This window comes from Saccopteryx bilineata, chromosome 1, assembly GCF_036850765.1.
Source record: "Saccopteryx bilineata isolate mSacBil1 chromosome 1, mSacBil1_pri_phased_curated, whole genome shotgun sequence".
In the NCBI taxonomy this organism is placed as follows: Eukaryota; Metazoa; Chordata; class Mammalia; order Chiroptera; family Emballonuridae; genus Saccopteryx; species Saccopteryx bilineata.
In genome coordinates, this window is record NC_089490.1 from 130,710,942 (window position 1) to 130,727,787 (window position 16,846).

The 16,846-nt window shown below is 43.4% G+C and overlaps 1 protein-coding gene across 1 annotated transcript; it reads right to left on the reverse strand.

The window, feature by feature from the left end:
* Nucleotides 1-214: 214 nt before the first annotated feature.
* OR2B11 (olfactory receptor family 2 subfamily B member 11) lies at nt 215-1,128 on the reverse strand. The gene is given in 3 exon segments (XM_066253239.1): nt 215-887; nt 889-1,040; nt 1,042-1,128. Coding segments are annotated over 3 exon segments (912 nt in total).
* Nucleotides 1,129-16,846: the final 15,718 nt, after the last annotated feature.

Consider the following 16,846-nt stretch of genomic DNA (forward strand, 5'->3'; position numbering starts at 1 on the left):
CCTAGAATTAAATACTGTTGGGGAAGGTAGGATACTGTGGGCACTGTGATCACATAAGAGGGGAAATGTTTTGGACAGGAGATTTGGGGAAATCCTAAAATCTCTAAAAAGAATGTACAGTGTTTGGTGATTGGCTCCCTAAGTGAAAGTTCTCTGAGCACGTGACACACCTGCTGGGTGTTCTGGAACCATCGGGGAGTGGCACGTCCAGTCTTCATTTTCTGCAGAGGTCCCACGTTCTTGCCAGGAGTCTTCTCAGTGCTCCCGTCATGTCCTCATTCCTCAGGGTGTAGATGAAGGGATTGAGGGTGGGCGTGATTATGGAATAGAAGAGGGAGATAAACTTCCCCTGCTCTTGGAAGTAGCTGGAAGGTGGCTGCAGGTACATGTAGATGGCAGGAAGGTAGAAGAGGGAGACCACCACCAGGTGGGAGGAGCAGGTCCCAAAGGCCTTGTGCCGTCCCTGGGAGGACCGGATCCTGAGCACTACACGGGTGATGGAGCCATAGGAGAGAAGGATGAGAGTTAGAGGGACCAGCATGAAGAAAGCCACCAGCCCGGCCAGTGTGGTGTCGTTCATGGCTGTGTCAGCACATGACAGCTTGATCATAGCTGGAACCTCACAGAAGAAGTTGTTTAGCACCTGCAGCCCACAGAAAGGCAACTGTCCTGTCAAGACTACCTGATCGAGGGAGTTGCCAAAGCCACTCAGCCAGGCCACAACCACCAGCCGCTGACAGAGAGGGCGGTGCATGATAAGTTCATACCACAGGGGCTTGCAGATGGCTACATAGCGGTCCAGGCCCATGGCAGCTAAGACAGTGCACTCAGTGCATCCCAACCAGTGGAAAATGGCATACTGAACTGTGCAGCCGCCATAGCTGATGGTTTATCAGTATCTGAGGAACCGTGGTGGTGGTATAGCTCAGGAAGATGTACATGGGGCTGTGGAGCTGGGGATCCAGCCGGGACACCAGGATAATGGCAATGTTCCCTAACATGGCAAGAACGTAGGACACCAGGAAGACCACAAAGAGGGGGGAGTTCCAGCCATGGCCTGCTGGAAACACCCAGGAGGATGAAGTTCCTGGGAGGATTCCCCAGAAAGCCTTGGTTGTCAGTTCTCATGCTGAGATATTTTCTGGAACCTGTGATGAATCAAGAACTTCGGGATGAATACAAGCTAAGGAAAGGAATCATGTTCCTCAGCCTGGGCCTGTGCTGCCCTCCACAGGCTTTACCCTGCCTTAGCGGAGCAGACATGCCAAGATGTGGGGGTCGGAACCAGGGGGCAGGGCAGCTGCGTGTGGGTCTTGCTCTCCCTCCTACTCTGTGATTTTTCCTATGCCGTTTAATCTTTCTGGACTTCAGTTCCTGCGTCTGTAACAGTGGCAGAGAATACCTGCTTCAACTACAGAGTCTTTGGGATGATAAAGGGACATTACCTTTGTAAGCATAATGTATGGACAGTGTTCCTCCAACTTGATCAAAGTCTGCCACAGCTCCCAGCATCATTAGGATGTTTGTCTTATCTCTACAAACTCACTGACAGGGAATTTACCACTTTCTTAGTCTTTCTTGGTTTGCAGTTTGGAGGTAGAGGTGGGAGGGAGGTGAGAGGGGGCGTAAAACGATCATAAGGGCTTTGTAAGCAGCTGGGGAAGGTTATGACTATGAACACACCATACTCACGTCCTAAAGCTGACTTCTGGCTCCATGACCCTCTGTACCATGCTGGTGTCTTTCATCATGCTTCACCCCACACACAGACAGCCCTGTCACTCACTGTGGCAGCAAAGAGAGCACAACCAAACATCCTCTGAGTCTTTGGGGGAAGAGGAGCTAAGTCATCCACCCCTGACTTGGTCATGGCACCTAATGTGACCCAAGAGATAAGATTAAAGCACAGGGAGAAAGATATTGATCTGGTAAGGAATAAGGCCCCTGGTGTGGGCTGCTGAAGGATAACATTTATAAGGCAGTTTGAACGTTTGAATTCCCTGTACAACTGATTTGCCAAGTAGCTACAATAGTTTTTTCTTGGAGTTGGAAAACACAGCAATTTGATTTCAGCCTCCTATAGTGTTCCCAGGACCATACACCCTCAATTTCATGATGAGGATGATATTGTTCATGCAGTGTTGAAAATACATTGAATCCTGTCTGTGGGTCATTTGTAAAGAATTCATTTTTAGTTATTTTACCTGGTACTTTATGCATAAAGGAAGTTCAAGGACATCTACTCAGGTTGGCTGCTGCAATAACAGCCCCATCCCCCAAGTTCTTGATTCTGAAGAGCTCTGGTACAATTTGAAAACACCTCAAATCTTGGCATTTGAATGGGGAAAACAAGTGCCAATTGCCTTTCTTCCTCTGTGGTTTCAAAGCTACATACTATTTGCATAAAGTCCCCAATTTTCTTGTGGAGCACCCAATTATTGTACTCCTTCCCACTATTCTGTTAAAAATGCTTCTATGGTATGTCTTAGAGAATCTCATTTTTTATCTCTATTGACAGCTCAGCACCCTGGTGTTGATACAGTGAGCTGGGCAGGGCAAACTCAGGCTAGCCCACTTTTTAAGATTAAAAAAAAGTAATTGTGCTATGTCTCTTCAAGTTCTGATTCAAGATAATTTTCTCAGAGTCTAAACTGGACAAGAAAGGGAAAAACAGCAAGGAAAAGACAAAAAGGATGAAAGAATTAAAATAGAGGGGCAGATATAAATTATGAAGTGCTTAACATGAGCCAGGGGCTGTGATAACAACTTCATATGATATCTGACCTAGTGCTTTAATGACTCAGTAAAGTAGGTGTCTTTTACCCACAATTTTACTGTTGATCAGAGTGGTGTGGAGAGGATAGCTTAGATCATCGACACAGCAGCCAGCAGCAAAGCCAAGACTGAAAGCTAAGTCTGGCTCTTAACTATTATTCTCTCCATCAGTTTGCTTTCTAAGAAGCCATTGGTGAATAACATTAGTGCAAATGACAGAGATAGAAGAGAATGTATGAAAATGGAGATTGTGTCACCAGCAGCAGAGAGGGTTCTTGTGAGTATAATTTCCCATTCACTGTGCCAGGTGTGTCTGGGTGCACGCACACACATGCACAGGACTGCACCTGATCCTGGCCTGACCATTCTGTCTCTGCATCCAGTCCTTCCCACGTGGAGTTAGTTCTGCTTCAGGTTTAGTCTCCACATTCCCTTGATCCTCTTTTGTCTTCCCACTCCCCAAATAGAGGAGTTCCCCAAGGTGTGGCCTTGTTTTTCTGGGTGAACATAGTAATTCCCAAGTAAGCCGTAATAACCCTCAGCAGAATCTTTCCAGAGCTGAATCTCTAGCTGCCAATTCCTCACTGATGGCCAGCCCTCCTCCTGACATTGCTAACAGAGGCATTCCATGTTTAATCTGTCAGCCGTTCCTCCTCCAACAAGCACCCTTCTTCTCATTTCTGCTTGCTTTTGTTTGCATCAGTTATCCTGACTCAAAGTACTTAGGTAACCTGTAAAATGTTTTATTCCTCATTCATCACATCCCCTCAGTGACTGTGTCCTAGGCATGGCTGTCTATACCCTCGCCACAGCCATCCTTGGCAACCACAGCCATCTGGACCCTAGGAGCACGCTTACTGTCTTCCTGCAGGCAGCCCCTTTCCTATCCTTCGCAATGGAGTCATATTTCTAAGACTCAGGTCTTATGAGCAAAGCTATCTAGGTCTTGCAGTTATCTAAAACATAAGAACCCATCTCCTTACACAGTCACATGCTGAGAGTAGTGCGTCCTCTCACTCAGATTCCCCAGCAGTTTCATCTGACCACTGTCACGTCCCTTGGGCTGTTTGAAGGACTACCCTCACATCACTCCCAATGGCAGGCTGGGCTGTGCACACGTGGATGAACCTGGGAAGTATACATTGTCTGTGTGATACAGAACTTTTATGATCCATGCACACATATCATCACAATGCCTGACATGTGACAGGCATATCATCAGCTCCAACAAACCAGAGAGAGAAACCTGGACATGACCTCCTTAGAGGGAAGAGGACACTGAGGCCGTGGGCTTTGATTGCGTATTAGCTGCAAAGACCTCTCTCTTTATCTAAAATTCAGCCTGAGTTTCCCATCCAGATGACAGGCGCATGCCTTGTATAACTGCCGGGCCCACAACTGGGCTACACTGCGGGAGGTGGGGTTCTGGGACATGGCTTACAGATGACGACACTTTCCTTCATGGATGTTAATGGGCTCTTCCATCACAAAAAAAAAAAAAAGAAAAAAAAAAGAAAAAAGAAAAGAAAAAAAAAAAGAAAAAAGTGCTTTCTTATGATTGTTGTGTACCTCCTGGTCTGAGGTCATCCTTGTATGTGTGACATAGATGGAGTTCTGGTCAGAGTAAAACCAGAAGTGAATTGGCCCACGGAAGGGGTCTGAAAACACTGTGGGCACTCTGCCCCATTCACTGTATTCTGTTCATGGGCTGTGCCCACCAGGCCCTTCCGCAGAGAATGCCCCTTCATGCACGGGTACCTGGGGCCTCACTGCAGCTTCCTTCTCAAAGTGCCCTCACAAATTTCCCCATGGACTGTCCCTTGGAGGCTCCATGTATTAAGGGTTTGAGGAGCACAAATAACCATAGCTTCATAAGGTTGCTGAAGTATAATTTTTCAAAATGTTTTAATCTTAGAGACTAAACAACACCTTCTAACAAACAGTGAGAGAAGGGCAGTAAGTTCACATGAGGCACCATTGCCATTGGTCTGTGTACCAGGCAGTAGGTATGTGCCACCACATGCCCTACTTCAGCCATGGGGCCTACTGAGGCTTCCTAAGGGTTTAGGACATTGCTGTGACATGACACCACAGGCTAAGTCATTCAGGGCCCCATTGCTGGGTCAGATGCTATCTCCTGACAGGTCCCATAGCCCCCAAAGCATCCACAGTCCCCGTGTATGTGTATGACTCATCATTAAACACCCTGTAAAAGCTGGAAAGTATTTAAGACCTTGCCTAATAGAAAACTTCATGAGGTGCTATAGCTTTTGCTACTAATTTCCAATAAGTTAAAATCTACTTTTTGTGGAGATTGTACATTTTTTTTCAAACAAGCATCTATCTTAGATGTTGTATGGTTCAGCACTGAGAATATGTGAATAATACAATGAACTCATGAAATGGTGGCTGATTCTGTTAACAATAAGGGTCTCATCCTTAGAGGAGCTCCTTCTTCTGCATGGCATGTGGAACCCGGCCCATCAGTGGTCCTTCCTGGTACTGGTGGGAGGGAAAGGAGAGAAGGAGCTGAAACACAGCAGGGTGGGTGTCCAGGAACATAGAGAGGGGACACAAGCCCATGCAGGGAGGACATCAACCCCTATAACTGAGACAGGGACAGTCCTCTCATGCACAGACATGCCAGCTCCCCGCTCACCCTGCATTACCTTTACTTGTTCTCTAAATATTTTATTTGCTGCTAAAATTCAGCTCAAAGCTTGTTTTCTCTGGAGAGTGGTACCATTTGCTTTACTTTCTCTGTTTCAGTCTTTTCATAGCCATCATGGGCTTAATGCTGAATATGTGACTGTGACTCAGCGTTGTCAAAAGCTCTGAGGAGCAGCAAGAGTGAATCTTGGGGTCCTCATACACTCTGGGCAACACCCACCCTCCTGATGAGTATTAATCAGTTGGTCTACCTATGGGTGAGGACAGCACGTTCTGTTCCTGGCCTCCTTCTAGCTTGAAGTATGTAATTTTACACATGTTCTTTCATGTGGGCCACTGTTACTTGACCCAACTGTCCTCTATTCCACATCCCCTTGGACTCCAGCATGGACCCATGCTCATACTTCTACAACCTGACCAACCTCTGCTGCCTGGTACAGACTTTAGTTTGTCTGGAGTTGAGGACTAACCACTTACCTCCATGGTTTCCTGGCTTCCAGAGGGCTTGGTTAAGGAATGGAGGCTTTATTAACTGACTGGGATCATCTTAGTTGGGAAGAGACATTTAGGGATGAGTCGATATTCTTTGTATTTCAGGAAGGTATAACCTGTGTGCTCTGATGTGGCTGCTGGGACCTTGTTCTTACCTGAGTCTCTTCTGAACAGGTGTGGACAGATTATTTTCAGTCTAGGGGAAGAGTCTGTCTTCCATCACAGCACACTTGCTGGGGAGACTTGGTGTTTTCTGGATTCTCTCTGGGTGACGGGCAAACTCTGAGGATCTGTGTTAGTTGTGGTCCCCGGAACACCTGCAGAGACTTTGATACAGTGGAGCAAGCTTCTCCCCTTACACGATGGGTCACTTCTGAGGTTGAGTTTCTTAGATGACAAGCCGTCCTAGTGCCATGTTCCTTTTTAAGTTTATCCTTAATATTAAACTTGACCTCATTCTCTTCACTCATTTCTATAAAGGCTCTGTTCTTTCTCCCCAGACACCTTGAGAGGAACACCTTGCTCTGCTCTGGGTGGGAGATATCCCTGATGTTTTGTTTAGTTAGTATCTAAGGTTTAGCTGGTAATTGATGCATGTGTGAGCTTGGAGTACTTGCAATTAACAGCAAATCCTTGAAGATCAGAGGAACTGGATCCATAATTGGAAATGAAAACTCTGTATTTTTAACTCTTCAGGGTTGGTGGAGGTTGTCATAAAGTCAGAGTGGAAGAGTAACTTGTACAGCCAGTTATTTAGTTTGCGTGTGGGCCCTGCCCAGGATCCAGCACTAAGCTCGACCTCTCATGTCTGTGTGCCTTTGAGCAGGTTACCTAACCTCTCTGTGCCTCACTTGCCCCTTCCATCTCTATCATAAACGAGAAAAGCACAGGAAACACTAGTACTGCCCTTCAAAGGCTGTTAAAAGTGCAAAATGAGCGGCTTTGTAAAGCACTTGGAGCAGTGACCGGCACAGAGTAGTAACTTAGAATTTGTTTCCTGATTACTGCACATGGTCTCAGCTGCTTGTTCATTTGTCACATGATCACATGAGAAGGATGGATAGAAGAGTCTTTTCTTTTTTTTCTTTTTCTTTTTTTTTTTTTTTCTGAAGCTGGAAACGGGGAGAGACAGTTAGACAGACTCCCGCATGCGCCCGACTGGGATCCACCCGGCACGCCCACCAGGGGCGACGCTCTGCCCACCAGGGGGCGATGCTCTGCCCCTCCGGGGCGCCACTCTGCCATGACCAGAGCCACTCCAGTGCCTGGGGTAGAGGCCAAGGAGCCATCCCCAGCGCCCGGGCCATCTTTGCTCCAATGGAGCCTTGGCTGCGGGAGGGGAAGAGAGAGACAGAGAGGAAGGAGGGGGGGGTGGAGAAGCAAATGGGCGCCTCTCCTATGTGCCCCGGCCGGGAATCGAACCCGGGTCCCCCGCACGCCAGGCCGACGCTCTACCGCCGAGCCAACCGGCCAGGGCCAGAAGAGTCTTTTAGTAAATAGCCAGCATGACGTGGTGGAAGTCTCAGTCTATGAGCTATGAGTCACATGATCTATGATAGTGCCAAAACCATGAACAGTGATGCTTTTGGACAGTTATTTTTCCTCTCCAGGTGTTGACTTGATCATCTATGGCCTCTAGTTCTGGATGTCTGAGGGGGCATCAGGAGAGGTCATGGCAGCAGTAGTTTTATTTTTATGTTCTGGGGTTTATAGGAAAATTTTTGTCCAAGGTTAGAGGGTGAGGGGAGAGAGGGCTCCCCACAGGAATACAGGAGATTGTGTTTGGGCAATGCTGTGGGAAAATTCCCTGATTCTAAGCACTGCTCTGCTGTGTTCCCTCCCACAGGGAGCCAGATGTGAGATGTGGGACATCTTAGGAACTGTCCTGACATCCAGATGGGATAATTTTTATAGATATAGGGTTTAAATATTTGAATTTCAAAAGAGAGAGATGAAATTGACAGTTTTGTGCTGAGAAATTGCTGGTTTATTGTAGATGGAAACTCTCATAACTGAGACTGGCTTTCTGAATTTTCCCAGCACCATTTATTGAAGAGGTTTTCTTTTCTCTATTGTGTGTTTTTGGCTTCTTTGTTGAAGATGATTTGTTCATATATATATGTGGTTCTATTTCTGGGCTTTCGATTCTGTTCCATTGGTCTGTGTGTCTATATTTTTGTCACTACCATGCTGTTTTGGTTATAGTTGCTCTGTAGTATAATCTGAAGTCAGGTATTGTAATACTTCCAGCTTTGTCCTTTTTTCTCAGGATTGATTTGGCTATTCAGGGTTTTTTATGGTTCCCTACAAACCTGGTGATTTTTATTTTGTTTCTTTTTTTTAATGACATTGGAATTTTTATGGAAATTGCATTAAATTTGTATATTGCTTTGGGTAATATGTCCATTTTAACTATGTTTATCCTTTCTCTTCATGAATATGGAATATTTTTCCATTTTACTGTGTCTTTTTCAATTTCCTTTAATGATGCTTTGTAGTTTTCAGTATATAGATACCTTATATTATTTGTTAAGTTTATTACTAGGTATTTTATTTTATTTTTTTGTTGCAACTATAAGAGGGATTATTTTTTAGTTCATTTTCCATAGTTTCAGTGTTGGAATATATGAAAGCAATAGACTGATTTTGTGTCCTACAACCTTGTCTTATTGACTTATTGTTTCTAATATCTTTCTGTGGTGTCTTTGGGGTTTTCTATAAACAGGATCATATCATCTGCAAAAAGTGAAACCTTTACTTCTTATTTCCAATGTGAATGCCTTTTATTTCTTTCTCTTGTCTGATTGTTCTGGCTAAAGCTTCCAGAACTATATTGAATAGGAATGGAGAGAGTGGGCCTTGTCTTGTTCCTGATTTTAAAGGAAATGCTTTCAGTTTTTCACCATTTAGTAGGATATTAGCTGATGGTTTGAGGTATTTTTTCTTCTATACCCATTTTGAGTGTTTTAAACATAAAAGAATGTTGTATCTTATTGAATGCCTTTTATGAATTTATTGATAGGCTCACATGTTTTTGTTCTTTGTTTTGTTGATTTGGTGTATTACATTAATCCATTTCCATAAGTTGAACCATCCTTTTGCTCCTGGAATGAATCCCACTTGAGCGTGATGTATTATTTTTTAAGTGTGTTGTTGTATTTGACTTGCTAGTATTTTGTTTGGGGTTTTTGCATCTGTATTCATTAAAGATGTTGTTCTGTAGGTTTCTCTTTTGCCAGGTTTTGGTATCAGGGTTATGTTAGCCTCATAAAATGCATTAGGGTATACTGTTTATTCTACTTTTTAGAATAGCTTGAGAAAAATATATACCAAATCTTTTTAAAAATTATTTTCACTAATGTAGCCATCTGATCCTAGAAATTTATTTTTGGAGAGGTTTTTGTTACTTGTTCCTATCTCCTCCCTGCTTATGGGGCTATTTAGGTTTTCCACTTCTTTGTGACTCAATCCAGGAAGATTATATAGTTCTAGAAAATTATCCATTTCTTCTAGATTGTTGAATTTGGTGGTATATAATTTTTCACAGTTGTCTTGTATAATCCTTTGTATATCTATGATATCTGTGGTAATTTCTCATCATTCATGTCAAATTTTATTTATATGAGTCTTTTCTCTTTTTTCCTTAGTGAGTTTAGCCAGGGGTTTGTCCATTATTTTGAACTTTTCAAAGAATCAGTGCTTTGTTGTATTAATTTTTTCTATAGCTTTTTTGTTCTCTATTTCATTTAATTCTGCTCTAATTTTTACTATTTCCTTCTGCTGATTTTGGGTTGTTTTCTAGTTCTTTAAGATGTGATGTTAGGTTGTTTACTTGGAATCTCTTTTGTTTCTTGATATAAGCCTGCAATGGTATAAACTTCTCTCTTATTACTGCTTTTGCTGCATCCCAGAATTTTTGGTATGTCTTGTCATTCTCATTTGTCTGTATATATCTTTTGATCTCTGCTTTCATTTAAGTATGTCATTTAATTTTCATATTTAGTGGGTTTCTGTACTTCATTTTTGCAGTTGAATTCTAATTTCAAAATATTCTTGTCAGCAGATGTGGTTGGTATAATTTCAATCTTTTTGAATTTGTTGAGGTTAGTTTTGTGGCCCAACATATGGTCTAACTTCGAGAATGTTCCATGCACATTGGAAAAGAATCTGATGTATAATTTGATGTTCTGGGATGAAATGATCAGTAAGTGTCTATTATGTCCATTTGGTCTAGTGTGTCATTTAAGGCCAATATTTCTTTTTTCATTCTCTGGATGATCTAACTAAAACTGTCAGTGATGTGCTGAGATCTCCAAATATGAGTGTGTTTTTTTCTATCTTTCTCTTTTGTTTTGCTAGTAGATGTCTTATATATTTTTGTGCTCCCAGTTTCGGTGCATATATATTAAGATGTGTGATATCTTTTTGATAGAGTGTCCCCTTTGTCATTATCATAAGTCCATCTTGGTCCCTTATTACCTTTGTTGTCTTGTAGTCAATATTGTTGGATATAAGTATGCCTACATCTGCTTTTGTTTAGCTATTATTTGCTTGAAGAATCATTTACTAACCTTTTACTTTAAGTCTTCTTTTGTCCTTGCAGCTTATAGTTGAGTTTTGCTTTTTGATCCAAACTGCTACTCTGTGCCTCTTTATTGGTGAGTTTAGGCCATTTACATTTATAGTAATTACTGACACTTGAGAATTTCCTATAGCCATTTTATGTTTTGTTTTCTGGTAGCTCTGTGTCTCCTTTGGTTCTTTTCCTTTGTGTTTCTGTCAGTTTGTTGTTGTTGTTTTGTGGTATTTCATGCTTCTTTTCTCTATTTTTTCTTTTTTTAAGATATGTCTTTCAGTTTTGTTTTCTTGAGGGTGGTTAGCATTAGGTTATTGAGATAAAAGTTTTATATATACAAGAATTCTTTGTTTTCTATTATTATTATTATTTTTGTATTTTTCTGAAGCTGGAAATGGGAAAAGACAATCAGACAGACTCCTGCATGCGCCTGACCGGGATCCACCCAGCACGCCCACCAGGAGGCGACGCTCTGCCCACCAGGGGGGCGATGCTCTGCCCCTCCGGGGTGTCGCTCTGTCACAAGCAGAGCCACTCTAGTGCCTGGGGCAAAGGCCAAGGAGCCATCCCCAGCGCCTGGGATGCTCCAATGGAGCCTTGGCTGCAGGAGGGGAAGAGAGAGACAGAGAGGAAGGAGAGGGGGAGGGGTGGAGAAGCAGATGGGCGCCTCTCCTGTGTGCCCTGGCCGGGAATCAAACCCAGGACTTCTGCACGCCAGGCCGACGCTCTACAACTGAGCCAACCGGCCAGGACCAAGAATTCTTTGTTTTATAAGTGCTTCTGCACTCCATCCTCCTCTGCTACTTCAGACCTTTATCTTTTCCCTTTTATGCTTTTGTTGTCTCAGATTAGCTTTGTTTATATTGTAACCTTGTTGGAGCTTTTATTTGTAGTTTTGTTCTTTGTATCTGGTAGAATAACCCCCTTGAAAATTTCTTGCCATGGCTATATTCTGGTGATAAAAGCTGTATGTCTGCAAAAGTTTTTATTTCTCTTCCATATTTGAAGAATAACTTTGATAGATATAGTATTTTTGCCTGGTAATTTCTCTCTTTCAGTACTTTGAATGTTTGGGTTCACTGTCTTCTGGCTTGTAGAGTTTCTGCTGAGAAGTCTGATGATAACCAAATGGGTTTTCCTTTATATGTTATTTTCTTTTCCCTAGATGCCATGAGGATTCTTTCTTTGTCAATGATTTTTGACAATTTTATTGTAATGTGCCTTGGAGAAGACCTGTTTGGGTTGAGGTAACTAGGTATTCTGTTTCCTTCTTGGATTCAAAGTTCTAACTCTTTCCATAGGTTTGGGAAATTCTCATCAATTATTTTTTGAATAAGCTCTCCATTCCCTTCTCCCTCTCTTCATCTTCTGATATACCTATTAGTCATATATTGCTCTTTCTGATAGAGTCAGACAATTCTTGTAGAACTCTTTTATTTTTTTAAATTATGGAGTCTCTCTATTCTTCCCTTTGTGTCATCTCTAGTTGCCTGTCTTCAATGTCATAAATTCTCTCCTTATCTAGCCTGTTCTATTTGCTAAATGTTCTAGCTCATTTTTCAATTCATACATTGAGTTTTTTTATTTCTGTTTCTTAAAGTTTCTATCTTCTTGGTAAGGTACTAATTTTGCTTCCTAGCTCATTAAGTAACCTATCAGTGTTTTATTATATCTCCTTGAGTATTTTTAGAACTTCAATTTTGAATTCTCTGTCATTTAACTTCAAGGTTTCCATTTAATTGAGATTGCTTTCTGGAGATTTTTCATTTTCTGTCTGAACTGCATCTTTTTCTTGGGCAGTTATGGTATTTTTTTTTCTGTCTTGAGGGCCTTTGATAGTGGTATTGTTAAGAATTCAAGCCAAAAAAAATTAAAAAGATAAAATTGAAAATAAAAATTAAAAAGAGAAAAATTACAAAATAAGCCAAGAACAAAAAAACCCAAAAAAATTAATAAAAAACAAACAATACAACAACAAAGGAAAACTGGAAAAAACATTAGAAGAAAATAAAAATCTCCCCCAAACTCCCAAACAAAAAGAAGTTTTTTATTTTATTTTTATTTTTTTAAGGAGGAGATGCTGGATTACAGGTTTTAGCTCTGTGAAATTCCTGGGCTGACCTCTCCTGAGATGTTGCTGTCAGGATGATGGAGGTGGGGCTGCAGTCAAGATTATAGGTACAGCGTGCTGTGGGTTTACAGCTTTAACAATGGGGATCTCAGGACTTCAGGTGCTCCTCTCTATGTCTTAACAGACCAGAGAACCAGAAGAACTGTGGGGTTTGTCTCTGCCACTCTCCATACTCAATGAGAGGAGGAAGACGGGATCTGGGAGGCTGGGGAGCTACTCTTTGTATGTTTGTGTTTATCCCACTGTGGGCTGCCAGCCAACCATGGGAAAACTGACAGTGTCCCCTCATTCTGCTGCTGCTTTAGTTCAGTATCTCCTCAAACTCTCATCAATCTCTCTGTTCCACCTGACAGAAGGAAGCCTAATCACTCCAGGTTTCTCCCCTCTCTGGAACCCTGGTGGACAAAAACCCAAACGGTTCAGGCTTCTCTCCTCTCCAGAGCTGATCTCAAGTGCATCTTATCTTCTGCCCCTCTTCTCAACCCATCCCACCTCTAGTCCCTTCCATGTATTGATGTTTCAGGCAAGACTGTGAGCCCAGTTGGGGTTCCTTTGTTGAGTTATAGCTGTTCAATCTGTTGAAATTTTAAGGGGAGAGATCAATGGTATTTCTCACATTACCATTACTCTGACATTTTTTTAAATGACTGTAGTGACAACTCTTTTTCTTTTTAAAAATATTTTAGGTTTTTTCTTATTCATTTTAGAGAGGGAGGAGAGAGAGAGAGAAGGGAGGAGCAGGAAACATCAACTCCCATATGTGCCTTGACCAGGCATGTTAGGATTTTTTTTGTTTGTTTGTTTTTTGTTTTTTTTTCATTTTTCCGAAGCTGGAAACGGGGAGGCAGTCAGACAGACTCCTGCATGCGCCCAACCTGGATCCACCCGGCATGCCCACCAGGGGGCGATGTTCTGCCTCTCTGGGGCGTCGCTCTATTGCATCCAGAGCCATTCTAGCACCTGAGGCAGAGGCCACAGAGCCATCCCTGGGCCATCTTTGCTCCAGTGGAGCCTCGGCTGCGGGAGGGGAAGAGAGAAACAGAGAGGAAGGAGAGGGGGAGGGGTGGAGAAGCAGTTGGGCACCTCTCCTGTGTGCCCCGGCCAGGAATCGAACCCGGGACTCCTGCATGCTAGGTTGACGCTCTACCGCTGAGCCAACCGGCCAGGGCATGTTAGGGGTTTTGACCAGGCATGCTAGGGGGTTTGAACTGGCTACCTCAGCATTTCAGGGTGAAGTTTTATCCACTGTGCCACCGCAGGTCAGGCCATGTAGTGACAACTCTTAAGGAGAGCTAAAAAGATATTACAAAGACAAAGACAAAATAAGAATAAAAAAAGACATCTATTATAAATCTGTATCTATAGCTAATCTGTATCTGTGTTTGTATCTAATCTATCTCTATTTTATATCTATTTCTAATCTCTATCTATACCTGTAAACCATAATAATATATCTGTCTTCTTAAGGGTTCTCATTACAGTTGTTTTTCTCAATGCTATCTTTGTTTCTTCTTTGAAATCTGCCTCTCCAGGAATCACCTGCTCTGCTGGCCACTGTTCCCCTTCCTTCAGCCACTGGGTCCCAGACTGCAAGCATTGGCATTGCCTAGAAGCATCTTGAGAATGAACATTCTCAGGTTGCACCCTGCATCAAATCTCTGGGGATGAGGCCCAGGAATGTGCATCTTCCTCAGCTCCCCATGGACTCTGTTGAGGACCACTGCTTGTATCACATAGGGCTTTTGTGTGTGTGTGTGTGTGTGTGTGTGTGTGTGTGTAACAGAGACAGAGAGAGAGAGACAGAGAAAGGGACAGATAGGGACAGACAGACAGGTAAGGGAGAGATGAGAAGCATCAATTATTCATTCTGACTCCTTAGTTGTTCATTGATTGCTTTCTCATATGTGCCTTGACCAGGGGCTACAGCAGAGTGAGTGACCCCTTTCTCAAGCCAGTGACCTTGGGTCCAAGCTGGTGAGCCGTGCTCAAACCAGATGAGCCCGCAATCAAGCTGGCGACCTCAGGGTTTCAAATCTGGGTCCTCTGCATCCCAGTCTGACACTTGATCCACTGAGCTACCACCTGGTCAGGCCACGTGAGGCTTTTGCTTTCCCACTCTTGTCAGGGATGACGGCCCTCCAGACCTATGCTGGCTGCACTGGGGCACTGGAACAAGACATGGAAGCAAGTTCTCCCTTCTCTCAGTGTTAAGGGAGGACAGCGGCTGGCCAAGGGGTCTGGCTTCTCTATCTCAGGTTCTCCATGTGTATGTACATTTGGGGTTGAATTGGTGCCAAGCCAGCCCTGTGCACATGATAATTACTGTTCTTACCATCACTGTGGTCCTTGTGGGCCTTCTCAGGGCTCTTCTGGGCCCAGTGAAGGGAGAACACTGAGACCTCAGACCTAGAGAGAACACAGAGCCAGACAAGTATCTGAATCAAGTAAGAACTGACACTGGAAGAAAGAGTAGTTTGAGAACCACTATATTTTGATTTGCTTTGGTTATCAAGAGACAAATCCTGAAGGACTCTGTCTAAACATTTTTCTACATGAAGAACCGAGTTTGGAAGAAGGCAGGTTGATGTAGGAGCTGGGAAATGAGTCCGCTGTCTGGGGAACCCCAGGCTGGAGTGTGTGAGGTCGTGTGGGTCAGAGAAGGGCCATGAGCCAAATAGCCAGCTGGTCATAGGGTCCCAGCCCCCCAGATGGGTGGGGAGTACAGTTGCATGCCCTGAGTCTCCTGAGAGAGGTCTAGGGCACCTCAAGGGTGCTCACAGTAGTGACAAAGCACACAGGTAGCTTTCTCTTTCAACAGGTGGCCATGGCTTCTAGGGACTTCAGTGGATGCCGGCAGGCACAGGCACTAATCACTGTCTGGGAGGGTGGAGGAAATGTGCTCCAGGTGACAATGTTTCTAAGACTGGGCACCAGCAGAGAAAAAGGGAAAAACAGTGGGATGAATCTGCCTGAAGTGTGAGTGACTGCAGATGGGGCTAAGCTTCTTTGCAAGGGATTAGATTCCATTTACAGGAACTGGACTCAGAAATTAAAACTGAATGGTGAGAAATGGAGAGTGAGGTTTGTACATGTGACCTCCAGGGCTGCAGTTTGCACTTGGGTGTGAACATGTCTTATAAAGGGCCTGGCATATAGCCGGTGCCCTGTAAGTGCTAATTCAGATCTTTTCAATTGTGCATGTGACCTAAATATTTGCATACACCAGTGGAAAGGGTAATAGCAGAGAGAATGACTGGATGATGCTGTTGTATTGTTTTTAATTAAGAAATTTGTTTTCCTTTTTACCCATTTTGATCATACCATATAGATGATTTATTATAACTTAGAGGCAATCATTAGTACAAGGTGTTAAATTCCTCACTGATCAGAAGATCCACATGTAAGTCCTGGACCCACCCCTCTCTGGCCAGGGAAACCTGAGCAAGCGACTGCACCTCCAGAGTCCTCCTTGTCAGTGGAGGTGATGTGTGATTCACAAAGCTACTGGAGAAGAATGTGTCTCTGGAGGACTTGCACGTGCCTGCTTCTCTGCTGGGCGATTTAATAGATATTTTCCTAATAGAAAATACCTTTTACAAGGCCAAGCACGTGTGCAAAAGTCAGGGAAGTAATAATTCCCTTCTCCCAAATACAAGTCCTAAACACACACCACACATGCACACACACACACACACTCAGACATGGAGCACATCCCCACAAGCACACAACCCCCAGACATACAAATATACAACCACACTTGAGTACATGTGTTCAACATATAGTTGAACACATATACAAACATGCATCACACAACTTTATATGAACAGTGCCACATACATGCAACACACACACACACCCTTCACACCACCCACAAAGACACAAGTACACCAAACATACCACATCACAACATGACCCATGTGAACACAAACACATACACACTTGCACCACATGCACAGCAGCAATGTATGCTGCATGCATGCATGCTACAGCTGTAACACACACATGCATGTCACATACCTTGTGAATACAAACACACATGGACCGCACGTACACACAACATACTGCATCAGACACAGCTCACGTGAATCCCTCCCCCATGTTCACACACACACTGCGCACACACTCACGAATTTGGTGACCAGGCATTGCAATAATCAGAGACACCACTAAGTGGCATAATGACACATGTATTCAGAATTTTT